The following is a 25,860-nucleotide window of genomic DNA, read 5'->3' as shown; positions in this document are numbered from 1 at the left end:
GGAAACAGCAGCTCTGAAAAGCAGATCTATCACCTCCCCAGACCCTAGTGTGTTTTTCTTCCTTAGGAGACTGCGCAGAATGACTAAGCCATTCTTTTTAGCAGCAAACGGCTTTTGGAAGAACATACTGCTCTCCACGTAATGGTACAGGACATTTTTCAGAGCACGCCAGAAATGACTGAGCTTTTGCTGTGTGAAAACACCCAGGAGTTCCTTCCCCTCCTGGATTCTGCCACTGAAAGGGAAAGCAGGTGTCTAATGCACTATGATATGGAGATATCAAGTTAAGAGAGTTCTGCTATTTAGTGGGAAAGATGGGGCATTCTTCTTCACTAATCCCTTCACAGAACCCTGGAAAACCTCCCCTGGCTCTCCAGCATGGGATGTTTTGATGAAGCTGGCAAATGCAGGTAAAATGATCTCAGTTACTTTACTGGAGAGCCTTGCTTACAGTCACACAGCAAGATTAGCCTTTCTGAGCACTTAATCTTTATTATGTAACACAAAGACAGGAGGAACACTGGGCAGGATCAAGGCCAAGTCATGACTAAGCACCAGTGAGATAAACGGGACAGGTTAGTCATGACTGATTTAAGTCCCTCCCATTAATTTCAGTTTCATGACTAGCTTAGTCTGGATCCTGCCCACGAACTGGATGGAGGGGGAAAGGCAGCAAACGGGATATGACATTGGGAAGAGAGAAGTCTCAAAACCTTACAACATGGAATTATTTTCAGCAGAGAGCAGGATCAGAGATTTTAAATGTTGATGTTTAATAATATATCAGCATCATCACAGTTTGTTACCATTTAGAGAAGCACTTTTATATGCATTTGGCATTTTACATGAATAAAGTACACAGGTCCCTGTCCACAGACTCACAATCTAGGGAAGGAAACCAAACAGGATAGAATGAGGGTCCAAATAAGCGTTTTAGTAAGAAGGATGAATTCTGGAAACAGTAGAGACAGAGAACCCACAGACCTAAAGCAGCAATGTGTGGCATGGAAGAGAAAGAAGGACCAAGAACAACACTCAAACTCTCAACTTACGGAGAAGATGAAAGGGTGATGTTGCTGCTGGTTAAGATGGAAAGAGAAGGTGAAAGTGAAGGTTTTGGAGAAAATAAAAAGCACCATGTGTCTTCTGCATATTGAGTTTGAGATAATGATCTGGCATTCAAGCAGAAAGAGCTAAAATATAGTTGGAAATGTAAGAGCAGAGGGTGAGAAGGAGGGAACAGAAAGATAGTGCTGGATATTGTCAGCACAAAAGGTCGAATGAGGGAATCAGACTCAGGGACCTGCGCCCTGAGAAACACCAGCAGAAGGAGGTAACTGAGGAGGAGGAGGAGAGCCATTAAAGGAAACTTCAAAATAATGATTTGTGAGACAGGAGTCAAACCCAAGAAAGGACAGTACCACCAAACTTCAAAGGATGAAGAGAACTTTAGAGCCAGAGTGGTGTAGTGGTTAGAGTGCTGGACTAGAACCGAGGAGACCCGAGTTCAAATCCCCATCCAGCCACGAGACTTGCTGGGTGACTCTGGGCCAGTCACTTCTCTCTCAGCCTAACCTACTTCACAGGGTTGTTGTGAGGAGAAACTCAAGTATGTAGTACACTGCTCTGGGCTCCTTGGAAGAAGAGCGAGATATAAACGTAAAAATAAAACTATGAAGCAAGATGAAGCCCGCTGCATCAAAAGCTAGGGGAAGATGGAGAAAAAGAGTAATAAAAAGCTTTTGTGACTTAGCATAGGGAAGATCACCTGAGATATTACACTGAACAGTCTCAATAGAATGTAGAGCTTCAATACAAGATTGAAAGAGGTCATGAAGGAACTGGAAGGGAAAAAAACCAAAGCACTGGGAATAGACAAGCAATTTAGGAACATAGGAACATAGGAAGCTGCCATATACTGAGTTAGGCCATTGGTCTATCTAGCTCAATATTGTCTTCACAGACTGGCAGCAGCTTCTCCAAGGTTGCAGGCAGGAGTCTCTCTCAGCCCTATCTTGGAGATGCCAGGGAGGGAACTTGAAACCTTCTACTCTTCCCAGAGCGGCTCCATCCCCTGAGGGGAATATCTTGCAGTGCTCACGCATCAAGTCTCCCATTCAGATGCAAGAAGGGCAGATCCTGCTTAGCTATGGGGACAAGTCATGCTTGCTACCACAAGACCAGCTCTCCTCTCCTCTTGAGTAGTTTGGAAATGTAAAAAGAGAAATAGAGGCGCTTCACCTGATTTTCATCCCCCCTCCTTTTTCTCTTTCTGATGCTGCTTTTCTTTTTCAGCTAATCCTGTCATTTTGACAAAGTTCATACTGGAAAAGTAGATCACGAACAACAAACATTGAGGAAATATTGGGCAAGAGTATCAGGGAAAAAGGACAAAGAAACAAGCAAAAGAGGAAAAAGAACAAATAGACAGTGAAGATGAGAAAATGACTGAATAAATGGCGAGAACTCTGCTTTGTTTTCTTCTAAAGAGTGGAAAAGATGAAAGCATGGATTTATAATGAATGAGGGGAAAATAATGTTATTTACTCTAGAGATATTCAGAAGCCCTGATGCATAAACAAAAACAGACCAAGAAGTGTACTGAATGAACAGGAGTAAGGAGAAAGAAAGGTGGCAACAGCAGAATAGGGCTGTGAGACAAGAGATGAAGAACGTTTAGGACAGGGACGTAACTATAATAGGGCAAGGGGAGACAGTTGTCTGGGGGCCCACTGCCTTGGGGGGCCCCCCAGAGGCAAGTCACATGACTGACTCCCCCAGCCACGCACCCGCCCAGTCTTCCTTCAGTTGTATTCATCCTCCCAAACTGATGCGAGTGTTAAGAGCTGGAGCTACCAGAATAGCATGTCTTTCTCTAGTACCATTCAATGACTTGCATCGTCCACAATTTACAAAACAGCCTCATTTAAGATTTCTTTACTTCATTCATGAGCTGAGCTTCAGTGAGCGGGGGGCCATTTTAAAATCTCGTCTCTGGGCCCACTCCAACCTTGCTACACCCCTGGTTTAGGAAGCAGTGCTTAAAGAATGAAGATCCTGAAAAGGGTTAGAAGCTCAAAAGGGAAGCAGAATGCAAGGGATTGCAGCGAACATGACAGCAATTTGAGAAAAGGCACAGAATCAGGTTTAGAAACAAAGCAGTGCAAAAAATGGCAAGGTCTAAGATGTGAGTGAGTGGGTGTGTGAGAAGAGAAGATTAAAGAAAAATGATCTAGAAGGAGGGGAAAGCTGAAAAGAAGATTCAGTCACTGTGGATATTGGCCAACCAATATGGAGGGAAACACCAGCATTCCTGATCAGCTAGCGGTGCTGAGCACATGGACACCAGCAACGGCAGGACTGTGCAAGAGTGCAGTTGTGCAATTAGGTAAGACAGCATACCCGCACATGCACAGTGGAATGCAGACTGTTTTCCATGTTAAGTAGTGTTGCACAAATGCAGGCGCACTGCTTTAAATAGCTGTGCAAGTGCACTCTTGAGCAACACCACCAGGGCTGGTTTCCATATGCGCAGCAGCACTAGGCAACTAGGAAAAGCATTACTTTATATACCTCATCAGCCAATATCCATCTTTTGTTCTGCCAGCGTTGACTTGCACCTCCTGTTGGCCACTGAAATAACCAGGAATAAGGGTAGGAACAAAAGGAGGGAAGGAAAAGGAAGCCAGGACAAAGTTAAAAAGGAAGGATGATCAAAAAAAGAACCAAAAGGAGGATTTATCACATTTAAAGGAGCAAAGAAACAAACAGTCTGGGCTTTGAAAGAATGAGAGAATGGAACAGAGGAAGCTGCCTTATACCAAGTCAGACCCTTGGTCCATCTAGCTCAGTATTGTCTACACAGAGTGGCAGCAGCTTCTCTAAGGTTGCAGGCAGGAGTCTCTCTCAGCCCTATCTTGGAGGTGCCAGGGAGGGAACTGGGAACCTTCTGCACGCTGTTCCCAGAGCAGCCCCACCCCTAATGGGAATATCTTACAGTACTCACATGGAGTCTCCCATTCAAATGCATTCCATGGACCCTGCTTAGCAAAGAGGACAATTGCTACCACAAGAAAAGAAATAACTTGGCACTGGCAAGCAACTGAGAAGGCCCTTCCCAGAGCATGCCCTGCAGGATGGGGGTGGGGGGTGGGAAAAGGCTGATGAACCATAAGCAGCAGGGTGGTGATGTGAACTGGAGAAGCCCAGGGTTCTGCAAGAGCAAGAAAAGAAAAGGCTCAGACAGAGAAATCATGCCGTGTGGCTGATTTGTTAACTGCAGAACAGCAATTTAAATACTGAATGAGGCACAGAAATGACAAGGAACATAAAATAAATTAGGAAGATAAAAGGAGAGAGCAGAAGGTCTGGGGTTGAGAGCAATATCACTGGCTAACAGAAGTAAAACAGAAATAAAAAATAAATGCCTTATTGAAAAGTAGGAAAACATTTAAAATCCAGGGTTCTCTCTGGAACCGCTTGTTCAAAGCATATTACACCTACTTTGAAAGAGTTGTAATGGCTGCCAATTTGTTTCCGAATCCAATTCATTGTGCTGGTTATTACCTTTAAAGCCCTTAATGGATTGGGCCCTGGATACCTGACGGATCGCCTGCTCCCAAGGGCTTTTGTCCACCCAGCACTTTTCTCAGGGGGGTCTTTGCTTCATGTGCTGACGTTGAGAGAGGCTAATCTGTCCTGCACGCAGGACAGGGCCTTCTCTGTTGTTGCCCCTAGAATGCTCTCCCAGTGAACGTCCACTCTTTGACATCTGTGGCTGCTTTTAAAAAACAACTAAAGACCTTTTTATTTGTTCAGGCTTTTACCAGTTAGGGGCTGCTGGTTCTCTCAGCTCTCCTACATCTGTTGTCTTTTTTATGGTTGTTGTTTTTTTGGTGTTTTATGGTTTTTACTATTTAACTGATTTTAAGATCTTAAATGTGATTTTTATGGAGTTTAATTATATTTTAACTTTTGTAAACCATAAGAAGCAGGTATAAGCAGCGAGGTGGCCTTATTTGCAGATGATACCAAACTCTTTTGAGTAGTGAAATCCAAAATGGATTGTGAGGAGCTCCCAAGGGATCGCTCCAAACTGGGGGAGTGGGCAACAAAGTGGCAAATGCGATTCAGTGTTGGCAAGTGTAAAGTGATGCACATTGGGATGAAGAACCCCAGCTTCAAGTATACACTGATGGGATCTGAGCTGTTGGTGACTGACCAGGAGAGGGATCTTGGGGTTGTGGTGGACAGCTCGTTGAAAGTGTCAACAGCTGTGAAAAAGGCCAATTTCATTCTAGGAATCATTAGGAAGGGCATTGAAAATAAAACGGCTAATATTATAATCTATGGTGCGGCCACACTTGGAGTACTGTGTACAATTCTGTTCACCACATCTAAAGGACATTGTAGAAGTGGAAAAGGTGCAGAAGAGGGCAACCAAGATGATCAGGGGCCTAGAGCATCTTTCTTACGAGGCAAAGCTACATCTGGGGCTATTTAGTTTAGAAAAAAGACAACCATGGGGAGACATGATAGAGGTCTAATAAATAATGCATAGTGTGGAGAAAGCTGATAGAAATTCTTCTCCCTCTCACATAACACTAGAACACTAGGTCATCTCATGAAATTGACTCCAGGAAATCTAGGACCAACAAATGGAAGTACTTTTTCACACAACGCACAATCAACTTGTGGAATTCTCTGCCCCAAGATGTGGTGACAGCCAACAACCTGGATGGCTTTAAGAGAGGTTTGGATAACTTCATGGAGGAGAGGTCTATCAACGGCCGCTAGTTGGAGGGCTATAGGCCACTTCCAGCCTCAGAGGCAGGATGCCTCTGAGTACCAGTTGCAGGGGAGTAACAGCAGGAGAGAGGGCATGCCCTCAACTCCTGCCTGTGGCTTCCAGCAGCATCTGGTGGGCCACTGTGTGAAATAGGATGCTGTACTAGAAGGGCTTTGGGCCTGATCCAGCAGGGCTGTTCTTATGTTCTAAGAGCATAAGAAAAGTCCTGCTGGATCAGGCCCAAGGCCTATCTAGTCCAGAATCCTGTTATTATTTATTTATTTATTACATTTATAAACCGCCCCATCCAGAGGCTCTGGGCGGTGTACAATAACTGTTTCACACAGTGGCCCACCGGATGCCTCTGGAGAGCCCACAGGCAAGAGCTGAGGGCATGCCCTCTCTCCTACTGCTACTCCCCTGCAACGTGAGGCATCTTGTCCCTGAAGCTGGAGGTGAGCTATAGCCCTCAGACTAGTAGCCAGTGATAGACCATGAATTTATCTAAACCCCTCTTAAAGAGTGATCCAGGCTGTTGGCTGTCACCACGTCTTGTGGCAGAGAATTCCATAGGTTGATTATGCGTTGTGTGAAAAAGTACTTCATTTTGTTGGTCCTACATTTCTTGGCAGTTTCATGGGATGACCCCTTGTTCTAGTGTTATGTGAGAGGGAGCAAAATGTCTCTCTATCCACTTTCTCCACACCATGCATGATTTTATAGACCTCTATCATATCTCCACCTTGGAAAAGGTGGTAGAAAAATTGAACAAGTAAAATAAATAAATAAATTCTCTGGCAGTAGTGGTGCTAGGCCTGGTGGAATTCACCCTCTAGTCTTCCTTTTTAATAGAAGCAACTGAAGACTAATTGACAGGGAAAATAAACCCACAAGAGTCTTGTCACCTGTGCCCCAACATGTTCTCCAAAGGATTTAACAGAGGGTGCTGCCAAATTCATAGAAGCATCTCTGCCAAAATAGGGCCGGGAGAGGGAATCCTCAATCACAGGCCTGCAATGCGATTACTCTCAAATATAAGGCTGATACCACACAGTGTACTGATTAGCAATCAGCGTGGCATTCTCAAGTAGCATATAATATTGTACTGTTGTCACCTGCTGATAATTTCAGTGAGCTGTTCATATTTCAGGAGCTCTATCCGTCAGAATTAGAAAACTTACTATGGGCAAAATGTAACTTATTTTTGTTTTGCAAAGGCAGAATTGAGATTCAAATATGTTTCAATCAATTGTATCACCAGTTTCAAAAATATGCATTTGACTAGGGGTGAGGGTAAGCTTTTGGAGGAAGTAAAGAGCAGCAGCAGCAACGTTTTCAAAACAGAAAAAAACATGAGGGCAAGTTTTGTTGAACTGCATATTATTAATCCGTTTGTCACTCTTAATCCAGAAACTGAAATTACTGCAACCTGCTTTCCAATTCCATATGTAATCATTAAATCAATGCACCTGTGACTATATCAGGCCCACTATAGATAACATAATTATTCTGTGGTCAAAAATAAACCTCTTTGATGTCCAAAGCATTTGCTCCATTGAGACAGTGAATAGCCAGTTTGTCCATAACTTGCCAGGTGAAGAGGTAGTAGGTATAACTAGCTAGTTAAGGGTAAGAATATTAGCAAACAAGGTTCAGCTCTGCAATTTAAATTCGATCTTTAGCCACCAATCAATACTAAATACTTTTTCAAAAAAAGAAAGATTGTGAGCCCCTTTATCCTTGGGCATAGCCCAGAACAAATATCTGCATTTCATGAACTGAGTTGGGAGAATAGTATCCTGTTCCCCAAAGAGAGGCTGTTTACCATGCCTTGACAAATTCTCTTTTAACGTTGAAGCCAGCCCAAAAATCTGGGCACCAGACAATGGAAACTTGACCAAATTTACCAAATTTAGTGACAGACATTGTGGAGGAGGGTAAACGGGCTTCTCTTCAGCCCCTTGACAAGTAGCATACTCAGAATAGAAGCAGGATTGTATCAAATAACTCTGAATATCCTAGGCTAGGCACCACGGTTAAATTTCAAGGTGCCATGGCTCTCTTGCACTTGGGATTTGTCAAGCCCTGCTGGGAACTCAAATGAAAGAAAAACTCAAATGTGCTCCCAGGTTCCAACCATTCTCGATTACCTGTCATAGCAGTTGAAGTCATCTAGCCAGCAGCCTTTCTTCACCAGTTCAATAGAGCCAGAGTTGTTCCTCCAGGAGGCATAGCAATGCAGGCGCTTGTCCTTTTCTCCTTCGCAGCGCTCCACACCACTCTGGTTCGTCTTCTCCAGTTCCCAGTTGGCATTGTAATAGATGCATTCCCTCGTCTCTGCCTCACCCCGGCCCGGCCCTGGAAGAGGATTTGGAATTCTTATTATTACCGTTTGTGTAAGGCCATCAGTATGTGTGATAGTTTACAAAGCACAGGAGGACAGCTCCCTGCCCTGAGGAGGCTGCAACCTAAAGTTCAACATGGGGGAAACAACGGAAGGAGAGGAAAATGGGGACAGGGGGAAACTAGCTTTGATTTGTAGTATATTTCATTAGCTGCTGTTAACATTTTGAGCATTTTAATACAAAATGGAAAGTGTGAGTGTGTGTGTGTATGTTGCGGGGGGAGAGAGAGAGAGAGAGATATGCATGGAACCGGTCCGGAAACCCTATATGGGCCTCCGAACCAGTTCGAACGACCGGCAATTCTGCTGGTTCAAAGGCAAGGGGGGTCTGTCTTTAAGGGTGGGGGAGGGTGCACTTACCCCTCCCTCCGCTTTCCCCCCACCGGCGCTCGGTTTTTTGAAAGTCCATCAGGGCGGCAGCCTACCTCCCTGCTGCCCCATTTGCCCCCTTGACCGGAAGTACCCAACACGCCTGTGCGCATCAGATACATGCATGCGCACAGCATGCTCACGAGCACAAATGTCAGATGCGTGTGTGCAACATGCCCAGCGTGCGCCCAATGCACATAAGTGTGTCAGGTACTTCTGGTTACTTCCAGTCAAGTGGGCAACGGGACAGCAAGTAGGTAAGCTGCTGCCCCGGTGGACTTTCAAAAAACCCAAGTGCCGTTGGGGAGAAGGAAGAGGAGGGAGGGGTAAGTGCACCCTCCGCCACCCTTAAAGACAGACACCCCCCGCCTTTGAATGTCCCCCTCTTGGTTCTGTGTGGGCGGGGGGGGAGAGGGAGAGAGAGAGAAAGAGAGAGACGCACTCCCTACATGCTCAACAGGAGAACTTCAGATAATTGTTTAGCTCACTTGTCATCCTTCTACCACAAGAGGAACTCCTCAAGAGCTAAAATCTCCACCCAAGTCATGCAAGTTCTTGAGAAGAAGCAAGGGAAAATAACCATGATTCTGGCTTAGGTAGCATCTTTCTGTTATCCTGTCAGCCCCAGCACATACAAAGTCCTGATGAGATTGCCTCTGAGCATGTCCTGAGAGCCTCTACTGCACTAATGCATAAAAAGGGAGCCAGCATAGCATCTGGGAGATTGAGCCATGTACCAGGAGGTCCCCAGTTCAACCATGCCTCTGCAGTTAACCCAGTAGGCAACCACTTGCCCCACAATGCCTGCAGTACGTTCAGTGAATCCATGATAATACAACAGATCCACGACAGGACTTGAATCCAAGTCTCCCAGATCCAAGACCAAACTCTCTGCTGGATCCAAATAAATAAATAAATAAATAAATAAATATTGAGAATTGAAAAAGAGGCTACATAGTTATGATCCAAGTTCAAGGGGCTGCAATACCCCCTCGGCAAAGGATACCTTTTCTGTTGCATGCAGTTCTGATCTTTGGGGGGAATAAAAGGGCAATCGTTTATAATAATAATGGCATCCTTTAAAGTAAAAGTCAGCTGGCAACCATGATATTATCCCACTTTTGTCCTTTGAGCAAAAGGAGAGGACATTGGACTGCCAGATGCTGAAGTGTCACAACATGAGGTCACAGCACATGAGACTGGGAAACCATTGGAGGCTGGTGCCTTTCGAGTGCGTTCAGTTGCATCAGCAAATGATGCAGCGGGAGGGAGATAACAGAACTCTCAGCTGCCCAACCAGCTCATTTAGACAACAAAGAAGACTTTTCATCTGAATCAGTGCTGTGCAAGGTCCTATCGCCTTTTTCCTACGGCTCGAGGGTGGGGGCGGAGGGGAGAGCAGATCTAGGGCCTTTAGTTTGGGGGGGGTGACTGTGCAGAATGGCCTCCCTGAGGAGATTCACCTGGGGCACTCATAAGACATTCCAAGTACCGAGCTAGATGCTGGAACATGAGTGTGCTTTGAGAAATTTAATTTGTCTCCTCATTCCACCACTCACAGCAGGATACTTTGTAATCTTGAGGTATCTCTGCATGATTCGCTGTTCTGGTCTCCACTGGGGGAGGAGAGAGTAATTTTGATGCATTTCTGCATTGGCTGCCATTTGATCATCCACTCAGTCCCAATGCAGAGATGCAGCAGAATGATCTGCTCTCTGAGGAGGATGCCCATTGCCTCTCTCATGAGTCTCGGTGCAAGCCTTGCCTCTTTCCAACCAGGATGCACATCCAGATCAGTGACTCAGATAAGGAATGGGCAGCTGTTATTCTTACACCCTTGTCAGCAGTAAGAGCCCCGTGTGCTTCGGCCATCAGATGTTTAGGAAGCACACTGCCTTATGGGATCAGTTCAGAAGCCATCTACAGAGCCCCTAAGAGATTTTTCAGGGACGAAGTTTCAGATCTGCTCTAAAATGTGCTGAGTCTACCAAGACTGGGCCCCAAGAGCTTTCCTATTGATTCTCCTTGACATTTTCAAATACCACAATTCTAAATTCAATTCACTGGTAATTGGGGGCTGGGGACTGTAATACATGTGAGTGGACAAGAAGATGTTGAAATCCAGAAGGTCAGAGACTGGGCAAACCATGCTCCTAAGAGCTGGAACTGTGTTTGTTTTCCCTTTTTGGCACCCTCTTCTACCTAAATAATCAAAATTTAGAAGCTGACAGTCTTTTTGGCAGGAGGAAACTGGGGAGGGAAATAAAACTGGACAATATCTCTCTGGGCTGCCAAGACAGATTGTGTAAAACATTGTTATAAAATCTTCTATACATCAAGATACAAATGCACAGGAAAATATTCCAGAGAGCCCATGGAAGCAAACTGTTCTGTTGGAAAGAGCCCCCTACCTCGACAAGGATCTATAAAAGGGCGGGGGAGGAGTTTCTCCCCAGATTTAAATGGTGCAGCTGTAGCCACTTTGTCAGCAACCAATTCCCCTGGACCTTTTCTCTTTGATCTCAATGTATGTTCGTATAACAAACAAATCTTCAAAACAGACAGTTGCAGCCAAAGGACATAGGGCCAGACTTCATTAGGAAATCTGACAGTGCTTCTTGGGAAGATCAAGAATATTTATGGGTGGTTCACTTTAAAAAAAAAAGTTTTTAAAAAACCCTTCCACAATTTCATGACATGTTCTATCTATTTTAATCAGGGACATAGCGAGGGGTTCTGGGAAACACACCAGCGGGAATTCAAACCAACAGCCTCCAGCTCTCTAGGCAGGTTGCATTTCAATGTCCCTTAATCCATAGCATTCCTGGATAGTTTCTGGTATTAATGCCATCATATCTGGCATGTCCACACAATCCTCAGACGGAAAGTTGCCAAAACAAGCTTCTTAAAGAGCACTGTAGACACCTTAAGCAAACATAAAAGTATTAAAGAACTTCTACAGGAAATTATCTGAGCAACTATGGACAGACAATCATTATCTACACACATCCCATAGGATGATGGTCTGCAGAGATAGAGCCATCACAGTCTCACAACTTTCATGCCTTCACACACAACTATTTCAGGTTTAGAGGCACACTATACCTAAAAACCCATGGCACTCCAATGGGCAACACATCTTCATGGCTGATCTGGGACATTTTCTGAATAGATACCATTTAAACCACTTTGTACAAGTCATTTGGGCTCATTTGGACATATTTATCATTTGGGTAGATGGTGAGGAATTTCGCCACCTTCCATCCTACAGGTCTGAGCCTCTTCTCTTTCACAACATACATCCAATTTCTGGAAACCATGGTTTTGTTAGAAAAGGACATACTGGAAGACCACCTTATATGGGAAACCAACTGACTATTATACCTATTTCCACAACCCCAGTCATCACCTGCAGCAATTTATAGCCAAGGGACAAGGTATAACTCTTATGTGTTCAGCTCCAAATGACCTTTACAAACACTGATAAGAATGAAGACAAATGTATTTGGTATTTCAGCTACCAACCTAAAAGAGTGGATACATTACAATGGCCAGAAGTGCATCCTGGAAACAACTTGTACAATACAAGCCATATAATAAAACAGGACGCCTCATGTTATTATGTAGTACTCGATCAAGAGGTACCCAAGGAAATCATGTGACCAACAGCCTATCCCTGAGATGAGAGCTTGTCTTGTGGTAGCAAGCATAACTTGTCCCCTTAGCTAAGCAGGGTCCACCCTGGTTGCATTTGAATGGGAAACTTGATGTGTGAGCACTGTAAGATATTCCCCTCAGGAGATGGAGCCACTCTGGGAAGAGCAGAAGGTTCCACATTCCCTCCCTGGCATCTCCAAGATAAGGCTGAGAGAGACTCCTGCCTGCAATCTTAGAGAAGCCGCTGCAAGTCTGTGTAGACAATACTGAGCTAGTTGGACCTATTGTCTGACTCAATATATGGCAGTTTCCTATGTTCCTATGTTCTTGAGAGCAATGGGACCTAAAAAACCAAGTTGTAAGTAGGTGGGAGGCCCATGATAGCCTACTGACAGCCACCCGACTTGAAACTACAACTTACTGACAACCAAATAACTATTGGACACCAACATCACGGGTCAAGGCTAGATCAAAGTGCCAGTCATGTCCTTTACAAACACTGAAAGCATTATTGCAGGCCCTAACAATGCAGTCTACAATGTCCAAGGTGCCTATACACGAAGCTCAATGACTGATGACCTGACTGAAGAAACACTCACAGAAGGACATTGCACAGGTGCAGAGCTTTTGGCCTCAATATGTGTGCTCAGTCTGAAGCTTGTGCTACAAAATTCGTGTTGAAAGCATGTTTGCATTAAATGTTTGAAGTGCGGGCATGTATACATATGTGTGTGTGTATATGTATATACATGGTGGATTTATGGGAAGGCTAAGGCCTATTGGGGCATGATATATAATGAATTAAAGAAAGTGGTTCTTCTCAAGAAGCCAGAAGCCTTCCTGCTGGGAATAACACAAGGAGTAATTTCTACAAATGACTTGACTTTCTTCATGTATGTATCCACGGTGGCCAGAATGTTTCCTATTATTGATCTTACAGCAGGATTTGATTTGAAATGAAGGTTGGGTAGATTAATGGTTTTTTTCCCCTTTTCTTTTAACTTTAAAGGTTTAAATTTGTGTTTTTTACTATTATTATAATAAGGGTAAACTTTATAGTTGTAATTTCACGAAGAGAGGTGCGCGGGAAGTCCATTTGTGTTTACTATGATTGTTATGGTTATTATTGTTAAAAATTAATAAAAATTGAATTTGAAAAAAAAGAAAAGAAAGCATGTTTGCATTCATGCAACAGTTGTGCAACCTGTGGCATGCTTCATTTCTCAAAAAGGAAGCTTTTGTGCAACAGCAGCATTTTGCAAATCCCGGCTTTTTAGTGCAGCTATGAAATCTCTTTGCACTAGTGCAACTTTGTTCATTGCACAAGCACTCCATTAGTCAGGATATCTTGCCTATGAAGATTATATACATGATCTGTTATCAATAGTCCCAGCAGCAGTCTACATTCATTTATTTAACATTTGTTTATACCGCCCAAAACTTATGTACATACTATAGGCCAGTGTGGATCTTGTCTATGAAAGAGAATGAATGGTCATGGATCTGACTAAAGGAGTATTCCTCACCCTCCACAGCAAAAATCAACAACATGCAACCTTGTAAGCAAACACTTTTAAGTGTTCTAGTCATTCCATCAAGGACCCCGAAGAAGCTGTCTTTAAACAAATAAATGTGAGTGGAAGGACAGAATGAATGCAAGGTGAACGACAGAACAAGAACCGATACAAAAATGTAACTGAATGATTTAAGGTCTCAGTAGGGGCCATGCAAACCTCTCTTGTTATAAAACCTTATGGAAGAAGTAAAGATGAAGATTCCATCAGAGTGGTTCCTCTTCAAAGGCAAACAAATGTTATTAAGTTGCCTGCTGACATTCAGTCACTTTCAGCATTTGACAAAAAGTCTTCAAAAGCTCATGCTCTTAAAATAAGTTAGCCTTTAAGAAGCTACAAAGACTGAGACTTTTCTTCTGAGAATTCTGTTAGGCATTGCTACCTCCCTTACAGAACTGCAGCATTAGTTAGCTGTGAAATGTTGGAACTGGATGAAATCTCCTCTCTCTCCTGCCTCCCACTGGACACGAGGGACAGATTTTTTAAAGAGCTGAAGATGGTCTGAGAAAATCATTGCTGCCTATGAGGTGTGTACTCACCCCATTATCATCTATGTTCACAGGTTACCCTTGCTAACTGAGCAAAGAGACACCTTTTAAAGTGGTGATTCTCTTATATTTAGCAGGGGGAGAGTAACTGGCCCTATCCATCCCCAGCACAGCATCCCTCCAGTGGCTGTTGCTGGTATCTGCCTTATGTTTCTGTTTAGATTGTGAGCCTTTTGGGCACAGAGGGCCGTTTTATTTATGTGTTATATTTTTCTACGTAAAACTCTTTGTGAACAGCGGTATAAAAATATTCATAGTAGTAGTAGTTTCTGCAGTGGTTCAATAACTTGCAAAACCTGTTTGACCAGAGAGAAGAATGGAATACAAAAGCAATGTGTATACCTTAGAGGAAACAGTGCTGTATCATACCACCTTCAACTGCCTTACAAACCATCATTGGAGTGTTGATTATGGCTCTTGATCTTACATGGGTGCCTTTCCCCCCTCGAACAAACAACAAAATATGTGCTCTGGTTTTTGAAATCCCCTTAATCCAAATCAACAGAAGCTCCTGGGAATCATCTGATAATGTGCAGTGCATCTTTTGCCTTTTGTCTCCATTTTCTTAAAAGGAAGGCAGATTTGCACGATGTCCATACTTTAAATCACATCATTTACTTTCCTTCTCCCCACTTCCCAAGACTCCTAAAATGATATTAGCTTCAGAATAAAGAAAACAAGAGCGAGCTAAGTAAAGGAACCATCAAGAGGGAGTCAGGAAGTAAACAACACCAGCCTTTGTCAGGACACACTGGTTGATGTCCAGACTAATGCAGGATGTTGAGCTAGCTTGTTTCGCTAACTTGGGAGCCAGCCTGCATTCCAGAGTAACGTTGCCCTCGTGCATTGCTGTTGCAGAAAGGAATGTCTATTCCAGACTAGGCAGTGCAGTGGTGGGAGACGCTGCCAAGATGCACCAAGTACAGCACAACCGGTTGTGCAGCCTTGTCGTGGCACCTTGTACATGTTCCGGAGAAGATCTTCCACTAGCAACTGTGCAACAGCAGAGAGCACCACAACTTTGCGCAGCTCCACAGTGTGTGTGTAACTTCTCAAATTGCACTAGCACTACAATAGTTGGAATGTCAACTCATGTTCCTCTGTCTTTGTTGCACCAGCACAAAGCTTGCACAGGTGCAACGAAAGCACAAGAGATTACACAACTTTAAGCATCCGCACAACTACAAAGCCTTCTTGCGCATGTGCAACTTTGTCTGCTACACTAGGACAGGATTGGCCTGGATGGTAGACTCAAAAGGTCCAGGCAGAAGTCAAGGCATTCCTAAAGGGACCCTTCACTCTCTTCCTGGACATCTCTTCTCCAAAGCCACCATTTCCTGGAAGCCTTTGGCTTAATCCCTTCACCCAAGGGCGGAGCTACAACTGGACAGGCAGGTCCGAAGCACCCGCACTCCCTGCTTCTGGAGCTGCTCCCTCACCCTGCCACGGGGGCCACCTCTCCCAGCTCCCCTCCCCTGCTGGCCAGCTCACCAGCCACTGCTGCTGCTCGCCGCTGTACTCCACTCCGTGGCACCACAGCATGCTGCCCATCCCGAGCAGCACATGGTGCTCCCACAGCCCGCTGTTGCTTCCCAGTCATTCCGGGCTCAGACTGTCACAAGGCAGCTGGCAAAGAGGGCACACACGTGCACACACTTCAATCCCAGCTGCCTGGGGGGAGGGGGGCGGTCAGAGCCAGCTAAAGCACAGGCAGCAGCTGCATGCCTCCACCATCACTGGGGGCGGGGAGGCCACCGCCCACTGTTCCCTCTAAGGCATGCGCACATGCGCATATGCGCACTCACAACTTTGTGGATGTCCGCTCAGTTCAATTTCGATCCTGCTCAGGTTGAATCAGGAGGGCCCCATTCTCAATGCAGGTGTGCACACACTGCCTCAATACTGCCACCCAGAACAAAACTCATTCCGCACAGAGATGGAAAAAAATTTAGAGGGGACCACCGCCAGGCCTTCTCCATCGCTGCCACCGTGGAGTCCGCCGTCAGGGCAAAGAGCCTGCCGCTATGCCCTCCCTACACTGCTGCCATCATCCTTACCCCTCACACTTTCATCTTTAGTATTTCCTGAGCTTGCAGTAAGGATCAGTTTCCCACTGCTGTGGAACTGTACTTACATTGCAAGGAAGCTATTTCTGACTGCAGCTTGTATAATGCCGTGCCCCTGAGCAGCAGCCTGCTCGGCTCACACACACACACACCCCACACACACACCCCGGGCTGCACACATTGGCAGCTAAAATTAAGGTAAATTTTGGTGGCAAGGCATGGCGAGGCAGGCACAGGGTGGCAGCCTGAGGCCCCCTGGGCCCTTGGAGGCCATGGACCGGGGCGGGGGGGGGGGTCCGAGGTCCAGGGGTAAGAATGATTCTGCTCAACACAAAAAGCCTCTTCCCAATGGGCTTCTGTAGGAGGTGGCAGCTGCAGGGAGATACTGCTGGAATCTCCTGCCCCCCCCCCCAAAAAAAGGCCCCATGTAAGGGAGAGGAAACAGCTTGAGGGGAAGGGGCTGATGGCAACCAGAAGGAATGGTTGGCTAATAAGCAAAGCCACGTTGAGGGACCCCTGAGCAGCAGCTACACACTGTTCACATAATCAATAAGGAGGAGAGCTGGTCTGGTGGTAGCAAGCATGACTTGTCCCCTTAGCTAAGTAGGGTCTGTCCTGGTTGCATATGAATGGGAGACTTGATGTGTGAGCACTGCAAGATATTCCCCTCAGGGCATGGAGCTGCTCTGGGAAGAGCAGAAGGTGTCAAGTTCCCTCCCTGGCTTCTCCAAGATAGGACGAGATTTATTTTTTTTATAGGACAAGATTTTTTTATTGAACCAACAAACTACCAAAGCATACAGTACGTTGCCAAAGCACAATTATATACAAAGTGGTTGTTTGTACATGATATACAGTATCTACAAAGATTTACACACAATGATTTGGAAACCCACAATGTTATGAAGTATATGCAGGTAGTACTGTAACTCGGAGGTGGGGGATTTCAAGGCACATCAGGTAATCGCGGGGGGGGGGGGTGTTACATCCGACGTCCATTTCCACAATTTGTCCCATTTCTGTTTAGGGCTGAGAGAGATTCCTGCCTGCAACCTTGGAGGAGCCGCTGCCAGTCTGTGTAGGCAATACTGAGCTAGATGGACCTATGGTCTGACTCAGTATATGACAGCTTCCTATGCTCCTAATACTTCCCAACACCCACAACCATCCTGGTGACCTACATTCACATACAAAGATGTAGGTGAAATTCTACCTGATTTGGGGATGCAGTTCAAATAGTGTGTGAAGCAGCCTTTAAGAGGGCTTCTGATGACAGCAACAGGAAAGGCGAACAAAAGAGCCCGAGCAAAAGAACTTTCAATCTGCTGAACAGGGATGAGACGGGTTATCCTGAAAGTTTCACGCCTACAAACATATTTCTTTCCACCATTCACATGGTTATCGATTCTATTTCATATTCTAAACACTTTGTCAGTACAAGTGTGGATTTTTCTAGCTAAGGGAAGGTATCTGCATACTCACATCTTTGTAAACATTCACCTTTTGAAAATCCAGATAAGAATGAGTAAATTACAATTACACTTTCTTTGGTGCGCTCTCACGCTCTCTCTCGCTCTCTCTTTCACACACACATAAACACACCTTGTACTGAACATGGCAAGAAATGCAAAAACTGTACAGGCTGCACACTGTTCTGCAACATGAACTCATCTGCACCGCATTTTTCCATTGTATGCTGATGAGAGAAATATCAGGAACATAGTTCGCTATAACAGCACAATCCCATGCACATTTACTCAGAAATAAATGCCCCTATCCAACAGGGCTTACTTCCAGGCAGAGGAATAGCTATATCGGGCAATGGCCCAGGTCCATGAGGGAAGGGGTCCCGCTGGCTGGGAAACAGCCAACTCTTCCTTTCTCACCTCCCTGACTCATTGGCAAGTTGCTGGCTCCTGGTCAGAGTGTAGGGAGTGTATGATATTGTTTGTATGGAAGCAAGAGAAAGGGCATGCTGAGCATGTTTTGCTTTTCACCAGGTCCATATAGTTCTTCTGCAGCAAAGGTATGGGGCTGGGGAGGGGAGAAGGCGGGGCCCCCAAGGCCCATCTTCTCGACCCAGGGCCCACACCAACCTTGCTATGTCCCTACTTCCAGGTAAAGTGTTCACATGACTGTAGCCTAAAAATAAAAATTAAAACACACTTCCTATTCCACTGAAAGGTCAGACTTCACACAGCAACATATTGGGGCAACAGATTTCACATGGACTAAGGTTGTGCACTTTCCAGCTGTCTTTGGTGAACTTTGGTAATATACTACAGTTAGCTGAGGACAAAGACAACAAATCTATGATAAGATTTTGCGCGTGCACGCTCACACGCACAAACACACACACACACACACACACACACAGCTGAACTGGCCATCTGCTGCCAGAGTTTGACTATGCATGAACAGGCTAATCCTTTCAGCCATATGCGTGGCAGGTCTTCTCCAAATTCCGTGCACTGAGCAGCCGCCCGAGAAAGGGACTGCAGAGCCGCTTCACAATAGGTTGGTCACCCATCATTAACTTGTCTTTTTGAAAAGGGAACATGCTGATGGAGATGGATCTCTTATTCCAGACCCTGACCAAACTGCCTAATGCAGCAGAAGACCTTAGCTTCAGCCATCCCTGTATCGATTCAAAATTTATACCTTGCTCTGTCCCAAGGGAACAGGGGAGACTACTGGGGGCATTAAAAAGACTAATACACACGCAAATGAAGGAACCCATCAATAGACTAGTGAGAGACTTGCCTCTTCTGTCTTGATGTGATCTTAGCAGATTTAACATGGCTGCAGTTTTGCACACAAAACCCCACCTGTTCTGCAAGCCCGACTAAACAACAAGCATACTCACGTCTTTAGAGCCGGGCTGCACAACTTTGGCCCTCCAGTTATTGTTGGACTACAACTCCCATCATCCCCAGCCACCGTGGCCAACAGCCAGGTATGATGGGAGTTGTGCAGCCCAGCTTCATAGAATGCCCTTGAGGGGTCAAAGCACCTTGCCTGCACTCAGTGTGCCAGTGTTCTTTACTGCAAGCCTGGGGGCCACGGGGGCCTTCCTTGAACACTAGGGCAGCTCCCCAACGAACTGTCTGTTGGGCCTGTACAAAGCCTTGGTCAAAGCTAGATATGCCACACTGCCTCCGGCCCGCCCCCAGAACTGTGCAGAGATAACTGTTCTCACCATGCAGTGCCGTGATTTCCCCAGTGGTGGGGGTGGGTGGGGTTGTTAAGTGAAATGGAGCCTTGTCAAGCCCCAGAGACTTCTGGGAAGGGGCGCATGGAGCACTGGGAAGTATAGTACTTCCCAGGACCTTCCCTAGAGCTGCTACTAAAGGTAAAGATTTGATGTGGTTACCGTGGATGGAGATGTCTATGGCGTGGCGTGTATGTGTCAATTGGACCTTTATCCAATATACAGTAATGTCAGCTTATGTATGATGTAATACCTGTCCATACTTTTTCACACCAGCTCCCAATCCTGGCTAATAGCCTTACATGTCGCCAGCACAATAGGTAAAGGTAAAGTGTGCAGTCGAATATTATTACTGTTAGAATCAATAAAAATTCAATTGGGGGGGGGGAGGTAAAGTGTGCAGTCAAGTTGGTTTTGAATCCTGGCACGCACAGAGTCCTGTGGTTTTCTTTGGTAGAATACAGGAGGGGTTTACCATTGCCTCTTCCCATATTGCTGCTGCCCGATATAGGTCTGGGAAACATACCCATGGGAAGCTTTGGGAAGCTACCAAAGACCAGCTTTTTATTGAAAAGTGCACATACATATTTGTAGTAGTAGCAGCAGCTCTCTTCCCCTTTAAGTGGTACAGCGGGGAAAATTTATTTATTTATTCGATTTCTACACTGCCCTTCCAAAAATGGCTCAGGGCGGTTTACACAGAAAAATAACAAATAAATAAGATGGATCCCTGTCCCGAAAGGGCTCACAATCTAAAAAGAAACATCAGATAGACACCAGCAACTGTCACTGGAGGGATGCTGTGCTGGGGGTGGATAGGGCCAGTTACTCTCCCCCTGCTAAATAAAGAGAATCACCACGTTAAAAGTTGCCTCTTTGCCAAGTTAGCAGGGGTTAGGGGAAATGCTTGACTAACAAGCAGAAGGTTGCCGGTTCGAATCCCCGTTGGTATGTTTCCATTTCACAGAATGCAGGGTGATCTCATAAGTTTGCTTTCCTTAAGGAAAGTAAGCTAACAAGGTAGACACAAGCAACCACCACTGGAAGGATGCTGTGCTGGGGCTGGATAAGGCCAGTTGCACCTGGCATTAAATGTAAGAGAATCACCACTTTAAAAGGTGCCTCTCTGCTCACTTGGCCGAGGTAGAACTCTCTGCTTAGGGCTCACATGAACATAGGAAGCTGCCTTATACTGAGTCACACCATTGGTGTCATCTCATGCAGAAGGTTCCAAGTTCCCTCTCTGACCACACCATTGGTCCATCTAGCTCAGTATTGTCTGCACAGACTGGCAGAGGCTTCTCCAAGGTTGCAGGCAGGAATCTTTCTCAGCCCTATCTTGGAGATGCCAGGGAGGGAACTTGGAACCTTCAGCATGAAAGCATGCAGATGCTCTTCCCAGAATCGCCCCATCCCCTAAGGGGAATATCTTACAGTGCTCACACATGTCATCTCCCATTCAAATGCAAACCAGGGAGGATCCTGCTTAGCAAAGTGGACAATTCGTGCTTGCTACCACAAGACCAGTTCTCCTCCCAACAGTGTTCCATTTCTCTTCAGTGTTGTATCAAATGTGGGGATGGGTGGCTTGAGATTGAAAGAATAGCACCCTGCCTGAGGTCACCTAGGTCAAGGATTCTCAAACTTGGGTCCCCAGATGTTGCTGAACTACAACTCCCACCATCCCCATTCACAGTGGCAATTTTTCTTCCTACCTTGTTCTGAAGCTAGGGACAGAATCTGGGTAGGGTATGCTCACCCTATCTAGCTGGGGCTTTGCTCATACTCAGGCTCCCAGCTTCCAACCTTGTGTTTATGTAACACACTGAGGTCATTCACACAATCAAAAACTATGTCCTACCCAGGTTAGGGAGCTGTGTGTGCTCCCAGTTTTCAGTTGTGTGGAAGCAAGGTAGGAGGAAAACCTGGGTAGCTTTTCTTCCTACCTTGCTTCCACCCAATCACTTCTACCCAGGTTTTCCTCCTACCTTGCTTCCACACAACTGAAACTTGATAGCACACACAGCTCCCAAATCTGGTAGAACACAGTTTTTGATTGTGTGAATGACTTCAGTGTATTACTCGGTCTGCTGGGAGGGCACTGCTCCATGTGCCAATATCTGCTGAAGCTCATTTGTCAAGCATATGGGACAGGACCTTCTCGGTGGTTGCCCTCAGACTGTGGAGCTCTCTGAGGTGAGAACCACATGGCTTACTCACTCCCATTCCAAAGAGAGTGAAGGCTGCCCTTTTATTGCAGGACTTTTGTTAATGAGCAACTCCCCTCTAATTTCTCTCTAAATTTTTTAATCTGTTTGCAGAATAAGTTTTGTTCTGGGTGGCAGTATCAAGCCAGTGTGCGCGCACATGCATTCAGAGTGGGGCCTTCCTGATTCAACCTGAGCGGGATCTAAAATTAACTGAGTGGACATCAAAAAATGTGTGAGCATGTGCATGCCTTAGAGGGAACACAGCTCCCCTCTGTTTCTGTGATTGCTGGTTGTCGTGGTGCTTGTTGGTTTTTAGCAGATTTTTTTTAATGAAAATGTTATTAATGTTTGTTAATTTGTTGTTCACTCCCCTAGGACGAAGGGTGGTGTAAAAATGTAAATAAATAAAACGTCACAGTGTTTTTAAACATTATTTTAAGGTCTGAAAACTTTCAGATGTAACTATTTCTTTGCAATATATATATTTTTAAAGGATGTTTCATGCTGAACACTAGTCTGATGTCTATGTAGGAGTTGCTTTATGGAGCAGGCACAACAAGGGCTTGGAGCAGAGGATATTACATTTAACCTATTACATAAGATATTACATTTAACCTTGCCAGCATAGCCATGTCGCTAACTGGAGACTGTCTCACTCACACACGCGGTGTCTCCAACCAAGGCACTGACAATTAATCCCATCATTGCTTCAACACTGTCATGCTAGACAGTTGCTGGGGCTCCACAGATGCTACCGACTGGACTGGGCGGAGAGCCCTGGACTCTCTCCACAGCCAAGAAACCATTTTTCTCTTAGGAAATCTAGGCAATTTCACACGCTGAGGGGTTGTTCAATTGCCCTGGGGGAAATGGTCCCTCTGAACTGACTTAGAACTACACAACTCAAATGCCCTGGTGGGCAGGAATCATCCACAACGTGGTGTGAAGGGGCCAAGGTCAATTTTAGCACTTTCTTACATTAAAATTAAAAAATAGTATTAGTTACTTGTGGAGATATTGCTCCTGTCAATGGACCCATTGTTTTCACCAAGGATAGTGGCCAGAACATAGGTCCTGTCCCTGCTCAGTCAGTGGGGCCCCTGGAGGGTATGCCAGCCCCAAACAAAGGCCAAGTCCTCTCCTTGCCCTAAACTGTCTTTGCTTTCCGGCTGCTAGGCATCCTAGGCATGCTTACCTGGGAGTCAGCCTCACTGGGTACACCACAGAACACATTTCTGAGAAAACATGCATAGGGTCGCGCTATAAGGCAGTTTCCAGCCCCTCTGTTGCTGCAGGCTACCTGGGGGCTAGTAAAATAGTCCCTGCAGGCCAAATCTGGTCCCCGGGCCTTATGTTGTGCAGGCCTGCCTGGTTTGCTTAAACATCAGAAGCGAAAACGAACTGGAAGAGTCAACTACCGTTAACAAGATGAGTGGCTCTTGACCAGGCGAGTAATGGGGACGAGGCCATCGCTCAGTGGTGGAGCATCTCTGCTTTGCATGCAGAAGGTCCCAGCTTCAATCCCTGGCAGCATCTCCAGGTAGGGCTGGGAGAAACTCTTGCCTGAAACCGTGGAGAGCTGCTGCCAGCCAGTGTAGACTATGAGCCCTTTCTCGTGTGAAAAAGGGCAAGAGGGTTAGTGAGGAGGAAGCCCTAAAGAGCATACCTCCCCGCAGAAGACTGGGGACACTGCTACTGCTGGTAGCTTAGAGTGCTGGGGTGCCTGGACGTGTTGCCCCGCATCGCCCCACTGCCCAGAGTTCCCACAATGTACTGCGCAAGTGCATGGTGCATTATGGGGACCCGCCCTCCCCTCCCCGAAGCTGCCCGGGATCCCCGCAGATCACAGAAATGGGGTTAGGAGAGCACTCACTCTCCTAACCTCGTTTTGGAGCATGGCAGCCTAGGCGGGTTTGCCACTGCGGCACCACCGGCATCGGGCCTGATCCCGGCAGTATGCACATGCAGGCAAAAGCAGGCCGAGCTTCCTTTGCCTGGTATTGCCTGCATGCGTGAATAGCTTCAGCATTGAGATGGATGGACCAAAGGTAAGGCAGTTTCCTATGTTCCTATGTAATCGCAGGGTTGATGAAGCTGGTAGGTGGAGTTCATCGTTCTGAGAGAAACATTGTCTTGGATCTGTCATAGCTGAAGGGCCCAGGACAGCCCTTGTTCCTGTTGATAGGGTTGTTATCAGAGAACTGATCAATATATGCCAAGAATCCAGGTGTGGTTCACAGCATACCTAAACCTCTCCCTGCATGAGACAAGGATGTGTGGTGGTGCTGTTCAAGGGTTCCCTGCCCTGGTTCCCCAGATGTTGTTGGACTACAACAGTCTGGTTGAATGACAGTCTAGCTAGAAAAACTTTGCCCATTGTGCCTGGCAATGGGATGATGGGAGTTGTAGTACAACATCTGGGGACCCAAGGTTGGGAAAGTAACTCCCGGGAGCTGTGAGTTTCAGTGGAGGAATGGCTGTGAGGGCAGGGAAAGGGAGAAATGTAATTTTTCCCCTTCAAGTGAGATGGTATTTTTGTGCTCCAAATATCACCTCCATGCTGTTTTTCTACCTATAGGAGGAAAGATAAATGGATCCATTTTTTTAACGGAGATATGCCACAGTCACACACACATGCATGTGAAGAGGCCACAACAGACTGGCCAATTAAAGCTTTTGTCAATTAGTCAGAGGGCATGAATGTTTATTAGTAGAGCTAAAAACAAAGAAGTGTGTGTGTGTGTGTGTGTGTGTGTGTGTGTGTGTGTGTCTACTTTGGTTCTGGTGTGTTACAGGGAATGAAAAAGAAGACAACAAACAGACAATAAAGTCTGTCCTTCCTTTAAACAGTGACTGATAAGTTTTATTCATTCAATTTTGTTATCTCCCAAGAGATAACTTGAATTATCTCACTGAGTTTTTTTCATTGTGCAAAGTTGACTCATTTAGTCAAAGGGCAGTTGATTAGAGAATCAACGGGAGGAGAGCTGGTCTTGTGGTAGTATGCATGGATTGTCCCCTTTGCTAAGCAGAGTCCACTCTGGTTTGCATTTGAATGGGAGACTACGATCAGTGAGACCCGCTTTGTCCAGGTTTGCGGGGAGAGCAGGCTAAGCCCGCTCTCCCCGCAGACGAGCAAGGTGGGAGCCCTGGGTGGCCGGATCAACCGTCCACACGACTGATGGGTCTGTGATGGGGCTGGGTGGATCAGGGGCCGCGTGGCCCCCGGAAGCTCCAGTATGCCCTGCATGAGCATACTGGAGAGACCCCTGAGCCGGGAGGCAGCTTTTCACCTCCCCTCCGGGGGACTCCTTGTGAGTTGCTGCAGCGCGGAGCTGCGCTGCGGCAACTCACGATTGCTTAAACTGGGTTTGCGGAGCGCTCGCTCCGACCGTAAACCCAGTTTAAGCACCAGGCTACTTAAGCGGGTGACCCGCTTAAGAACCACCGGGCTCACAGCTGAGCCCAGTGGTTCTCACGGTTGTAGAAAATCGGGCTATCACAGGCTACCCCTCCCTGGCAGCATCTCCAAAATAGGGCTGAGAGAGACTCCTGCCTGCAGCCTTGAAGTCTGACAATACTGCTTGATGGACAATGGTCTGACTCGGTATATGGCAGCTTCCTATATAATCTTTATTTGATTAATCTGTGTACAATCCACACACACAGTGCCCCTGTCCAGAGCTTCACCAACTCAAGCACATACATTGAATTCCTGTGCAAGCACAGAAATGTTCTGGGTATACTGGGGAAGTACCCCATGTGGAAAGGACCCGGTGCATATTCTTCACATCCTAGGGTATCACTTGCAGCACCTGCTAGTAGATTTTAGACTGACACCAAAATCATGTGCGTGGAAAAAATCCATGTTTGTCTGACCAGGACATGACAAAGATGCAGCTACATGTAGAGAGACAACGAAATATACATTTGGAGGAACGAATGCTCTGTGTGTGCTTTTTTTTTTTTTAAGTGAAACATATGGCTCAGGTAGGGAATGTGGTTCACTTAATCATTAAGTGTTCCTCCAGAT

General features: G+C 45.9%; 1 protein-coding gene across 3 annotated transcripts in view; it reads right to left on the bottom strand.

Annotated features, from left to right (window-relative positions):
- The window catches only part of ACVR2B (activin A receptor type 2B), a 159,212-nt gene that overhangs the window by 51,738 nt on the left and 81,614 nt on the right, over positions 1 to 25,860 (bottom strand). For all 3 annotated transcript variants that reach the window (XR_008309578.1, XM_053260031.1, XM_053260032.1), the window contains exon 2: positions 7,939 to 8,146. Coding sequence is in view for 2 of the 3 variants with exons in the window: in XM_053260031.1 (XP_053116006.1) it covers positions 7,939 to 8,146 (208 nt within the window). In the remaining variant the exon portion in view is untranslated. The remainder of the gene's footprint in view (positions 1 to 7,938; positions 8,147 to 25,860) is intronic.

This window comes from Hemicordylus capensis, chromosome 6 (genome assembly GCF_027244095.1).
Source record: "Hemicordylus capensis ecotype Gifberg chromosome 6, rHemCap1.1.pri, whole genome shotgun sequence".
NCBI lineage: Eukaryota > Metazoa > Chordata > Lepidosauria > Squamata > Cordylidae > Hemicordylus > Hemicordylus capensis.
This window is presented reverse-complemented; position numbering and strand designations above follow the sequence as displayed.